Source organism: Rhodnius prolixus, unplaced genomic scaffold (assembly GCF_049639745.1).
Source record: "Rhodnius prolixus isolate KJV_2025 unplaced genomic scaffold, Rpr scaffold_10, whole genome shotgun sequence".
Classification (NCBI taxonomy): domain Eukaryota; kingdom Metazoa; phylum Arthropoda; class Insecta; order Hemiptera; family Reduviidae; genus Rhodnius; species Rhodnius prolixus.
The window spans coordinates 13,564,603-13,570,602 of NW_027411615.1; the positions used below are offsets into that span (position 1 = coordinate 13,564,603).

The following is a 6,000-nucleotide window of genomic DNA, read 5'->3' on the forward strand; positions in this document are numbered from 1 at the left end:
CGCGTAGCAACAGCAACGAGAATTGTAACGGTAAAGAGACAAAAAATTTATTTTTTTTCTTCAAAATAAGCTACCAAAAAATACAAATACACTAATAAAGTATTTCAGTTTAAAAGACCAAAATAATTACCATCAACTATTTCTAGTTAGCGGTTTGTAATGCAGTTTAATTGAAGATAGTTTTACCAGTAATTAAAACGGTCGCAGTATCACATTTAAAACAATCTTCAGTAGAAATTAGAAGCGGAAAGTTGATGGAAGCAGAATGATGTAAAAAGAAAAAAAAAAGACTACTTCTAAAAAAAAGAAAAGAGAATTAAGTCATGCCCTAGTAACGTCTTCTGAAGAAGGTGGACTAACTTGTTCTAACTCGGCAGGAAAAAGCTACGCATTCTACTTCAGATAACAGAACCCAAACTCTTAACGTTTCTTCTTCTCAGAAGGTTGTTTTTTTTTTTTAAATTCATTTTCTGTATTTCTTTTATCCTATGATAATAATTTTACTAATTGTTCACGTTATTTTGAATATTCCTTCTCTTAAGGCTTAGTAAATTAAAACAAAATTTCGTCAGGGTTGTAAACAGTGTTTTGCAACGAAATATCCATGAAGTGAAACTTAATTAAGGAAAGAATTATCAGGTAAGAGTCTGAGTAAGGATTAGATTATAAAAAGAAATGAAAATTTGTGAGAGCATTAGAGATTATCAGAAGAATATTAAAAACAAGTGCGTGATATCTGCGCAGAAAACCTCAGTAAATAAAAGAAAGCAAGAGTTAGGAAATTGTTTTTGAAAGCGTAAGACCAATACGAAGAACGAAAAGGAAATTTGCTTTAGAATGATCTTCACATAGATTAACTGAACGACTAGAGAGAGAGAGCTTTTGAAAGACCAGATTCAACTTGAACTAGGGTTGCTAACTCTATAAAATTCCAAAAAAGGACACCCTAAAAAAAGTAGGTACAATCAGGGCCGTCGACAGGATTTTGGGGCCCGGGAATATACAGGGTGTTCAGCATAAGACTACCGTTACTTCGGGAGGCGATTCGGGGCATCATTTAAAAATTCTATATAAACTATTTCACGATTTGTCTCCATTTTATAAATATTTTTAATATTATGTTTTTCTAAGGTACTACTACTTTTTAGCAAACAGTTGTCTATATTTCTCAAACTATTAAAGCTACAGCGATTTCAATAAGCTCATTAGATAGAAGGTTAAATTTCCTTTTAAATAAGCTAATTTATATTCCAAAATAATAATAACAAGTATTTCACTTTGTGGCCCAAACATAAGAAATAGCAAGTTTCTAATTTTTTTCCAAAAAAACTTTCGACTTATGTTTACTTTGATGTATGTTTAAAACGTGCACTATTCATGAAGAACATCTACATACAAACACCTTTCGAAAGATATACCATGAATAGTGGTTATTTTAAAAATTGATGCAGAAATCTCTGATTAATTGCAAAAAAAGTGGGCCTCAAAACAGCGTCGACATTATGAAAGGAATTCATCTACCATAAGAATATAATTGATCAGAATCATCAAATCCAGTACCATTTTTTTTGCATTTTGTTCATCGATACAGTTGGCAACTCGACCTATAACGGAAATCGTACTGAAAGAAACAGGAAATCGTCCATTAAATTTCCTGGGATTTTCCATAAAAAAAAACGAATGAGTTTTTCATGAAAAACATGAATTATCACACGACCTTTATCAATCCCAAAATTATTTTAAAATTAGACTTACAATTAGGGGGGGAAAAAAATCTTCTTAAAAATTGAAGTTTATTTTAAATCAACCTCCGTTTACTTTCACTTTCCTGATAAATCCAAAGCGCCTGACGAAGAGCTCCTACACTATTCGAATGGTAGATAGTTAAATATTACTTTCTTTGGCCATTGCCAAAAAAAAAAACCTTGACATTCATAAAATTACATTGTAATTTTTCATTTTTCCTTAAAAACGACCATTTACTTCCCACTTCTAGTTATAATTGCTTTAAAAAATGAATCAAAATTTACAGCACGCTGATAAAATCAATCTTATCAGATAATGTATTATTCTTTATTAATCCTATTATTTATAACTGTTTACAAAATTTCAAGATTATATGTACCAATTTTCTCAGTTAAGATGAGCTGCTCCAGCTAAAGTAATACATTTTAAAAGTATTTTTTAAATTAGATTACGTCGGAGTCCTTTTTTGGGCAAGTGAATGTCTCGTCTGCCGAACGGGGGGAAAAAAAACGTGGACAGCTTATAATTGAAAGTAGCTTCGAACAAAATCAGTTTAAACGATAAACCACTTTGGATTACAGCTTTTTTTTCCCCAGTTTTATCCAATTTTCTTGTAAAAAAATTAGAAGTTCGTTTTTAGATAGATTCCTCCACTTTTTGTTGTACGTAAATTATTATTTTATCAAGTTTGATTGCAGAATTATTGTACAATTTGTATTATTATTTAATTTGTTTTAATGATTCCCTGTAATTCGTATTTATTTTTATTAATTTCAATTTCTTTATATTTGTCAAAAGTACAAACGTCCAATTCAACCACTTGAGTAATGAAAAACCAAAAATTTCAATTACTTATTTTTTTTCTCTGCCGGAAAATGCATTACCTACAGAATACCGAATTTTTTTTATATATATATATATAAAGGAGGCGTGTATAAATGAATAAATACATAAATAAAAACTGTACAAACAGAAGATAGCTACAAAGAAATATTGATTCATATAGCGTGATTTTGTAAAGGGCAATCAGGTATACTATAATGGCTATAGAACATGGAAATGAGATTTGGCAAAAATAGAAATGCAAATTTTTATATAGCGGAGTGTTCGGTAATTCTTTTGAGAAAAAAACAATTTTTAAAACGCCTAATTATACTTTTTTTTAGTTTTATTTTTTGTAAAAATAAATTTTGTTTGCTTAAAGAGAAATTAGAAAGATTTTTTTAAAAAAGTAATTTTTGATTATTGTAAATCGGATTAAAGCGATGAATTATCGTGCTAAGATTATTTTTTTGTAATTGTTGCAATAATCTGCTTACTCTGTTTTAAAAAAAATCTTTGATTGGGAATATTTTCCAAGCAAAAATGGATTCTGAATATTTTTTAAAAAAAGTAATTTTTGATTATTGTAAATCGGATTAAAGCGATGAATTATCGTGCTAAAATTTTTTTTTTTTGAATTGTTGCAATAATCTGCTTACTCTGTTTTAAAAAAAATCTTTGATTGGGAATATTTTCCAAGCAAAAATGGATTCTGAATATTTTTTAAAAAAAGTAATTTTTGATTATTGTAAATCGGATTAAAGCGATGAATTATCGTGCTAAAATTTTTTTTTTTTGAATTGTTGCAATAATCTGCTTACTCTGTTTTAAAAAAAATCTTTGATTGGGAATATTTTCCAAGCAAAAATGGATTCTGAATATTTTTTAAAAAAAGTAATTTTTGATTATTGTAAATCGGATTAAAGCGATGAATTATCGTGCTAAAATTTTTTTTTTTTGAATTGTTGCAATAATCTGCTTACTCTGTTTTAAAAAAAATCTTTGATTGGGAATATTTTCCAAGCAAAAATGGATTCTGAATATTTTTTAAAAAAAGTAATTTTTGATTATTGTAAATCGGATTAAAGCGATGAATTATCGTGCTAAAATTTTTTTTTTTGGAATTGTTGCAATAATCTGCTTACTCTGTTTTAAAAAAAATCTTTGATTGGGAATATTTTCCAAGCAAAAATGGATTCTGAATATTTTTTAAAAAAAGTAATTTTTGATTATTGTAAATCGGATTAAAGCGATGAATTATCGTGCTAAAATTTTTTTTTTTGGAATTGTTGCAATAATCTGCTTACTCTGTTTTAAAAAAAATCTTTGATTGGGAATATTTTCCAAGCAAAAATGGATTCTGAATATTTTTTAAAAAAAGTAATTTTTGATTATTGTAAATCGGATTAAAGCGATGAATTATCGTGCTAAAATTTTTTTTTTTGGAATTGTTGCAATAATCTGCTTACTCTGTTTTAAAAAAAATCTTTGATTGGGAATATTTTCCAAGCAAAAATGGATTCTGAATATTTTTTAAAAAAAGTAATTTTTGATTATTGTAAATCGGATTAAAGCGATGAATTATCGTGCTAAAATTTTTTTTTTTGGAATTGTTGCAATAATCTGCTTACTCTGTTTTAAAAAAAATCTTTGATTGGGAATATTTTCCAAGCAAAAATGGATTCTGAATATTTTTTAAAAAAAAATAAATATCCCTTAAGGCGGCAAGTTTTTAAAAAAAACTCAACGGAAAAAGAAGAAATTAATGTAAAAATTATAAAATGTTTACCAACACATTATAATTTCTTTAAAAAACATATATATATATATATATTTTTCTACCGTCCAGCTAAGACACTACTGAACTCTATTGCAGACTTAGAAAGCACAGTTTGATAAAAAGCAAGGAAAGTACCGGCTTATCACTTAGTAATGAGGACATTCCCTGTTCCAAATGCAGACTAGGCCCAATTTTTCTTATTTCTTTTCTTTATAATTATAAAAAACCTAAAAGTGGTTAACATTTAAGAGGAAATTTATATAAAAATAAGTATAAATTTTTTAAAGATAAAGACAATCGTTTCTGAACAGAGAAAAACTTTTATATTGAAATCGGGGTTGTTTACATACCTCTAAATTGTTGAGTATATCTTGGCAGTTATCCTTTGGGACGGAACTTTCAATTGCTATTGTAAGTCCGCGATATGTACCGTCGAGGAATTCTAGTGATGTGACTGACGTTACAAATATCGCGAGCACAACAAATTGAACCAGTGTACACATGATTTAAAAAAAAAAAAAAAAATGTAAACAAAACAATCTTCTCCTTTTTTAAAGTCACAAAAAACTTGATCTTATGTTCTTACAGAGATTAAATTGAACACTTATTTTTATATATATTTTTTACACAGAAAAAGTAGATAAAGTTCGTAATGTTTAATGGTGACACATGATGGTACGGTTAATGACGATCGATGTTACTATGGTATGGTGCTAGCACAACAACTAGTTTGTTACAGCCGGCTCGTCTCTGACAGCACTGGCGTATCCCCTCTAACACTGTTGCCCACTAACGTTCCAATATCCCCACCACAATCGTCTCTTTCCACCCGTTGCACCCATCACGGTCTTCCTTCCTCTTCTATAGTTGCACAGGAGGTATCCTCTACCCTGTGTCGGCGGCGCTACCTGTTGAGCGTACCGCGCCTTTGCTTAAACTTCGGAACATCTCCTCTACTCTAACTGCAAAATATTTACTGCAGTTTTCTTTTCTTTCAAATTTTTTTTTTTGTTCTATTGTAGTATCCATTTTAGAAAAACAAGTGCAAAAAACTTATCGATTACAATAATATATCTGAGAGGGAAGGGATTAGCTATGAGGTTAGCATACTGGACTCCCACGCGGAGGTCCCGGGTTCGAATCCAGCAGCTGACCCTTAGATTTTCTCTTCCTAGGAGCTTCTTACAGCTCACTGTCCGGTGATGGACAGTGTTGTCTGTAACGAGAGAACACTGTCCGGAGGCCGGCAGTGCACTGGAAAAAGCTCCGGGCGCTAATGACCTCAGCTGTTGATGCGCCAAAAAAAAAAAAAAAAAAAAAAAATATATCTGAAAACTGATTTGTCATATTTTATTGTTCACTGTCCTTTTTTACAAAGACCTTAGAGCAAAGTATTTACAGACATATCTGCGCGGTAGCTCTGAGAATCTTGTCTCACTCTTATCATTACAGCTCTGCCGATGATGCGAATAAATAACCTTCATTACTTTATGGTATCCGCACTTAAAAAGAGAACTCGATTGACTCATCATCTGAGCCTGATAAGCTAATTTAATTTAGAACATTATTCCCCATTGCTCTCGATTTTTTCGTAATTTATATTCATTACTCTAATCCTAAGTATTACTAATACTTGTAAGAAGGTATTTTGT

General features: G+C 29.9%; 1 protein-coding gene across 1 annotated transcript in view; it reads right to left on the reverse strand.

Moving 5' to 3' along the window:
• LOC141457222 (calcium-activated chloride channel regulator 1-like) overlaps positions 1 to 5,127 on the reverse strand; it is a 177,117-nt gene extending 171,990 nt beyond the window's left edge. Inside the window, exon 1 of the mRNA XM_074133888.1 lies at positions 4,699 to 5,127. Within this exon, the coding sequence (XP_073989989.1) occupies positions 4,699 to 4,851 (153 nt within the window). The 5' untranslated portion in view covers positions 4,852 to 5,127. The remainder of the gene's footprint in view (positions 1 to 4,698) is intronic.
• Positions 5,128 to 6,000: the final 873 nt, after the last annotated feature.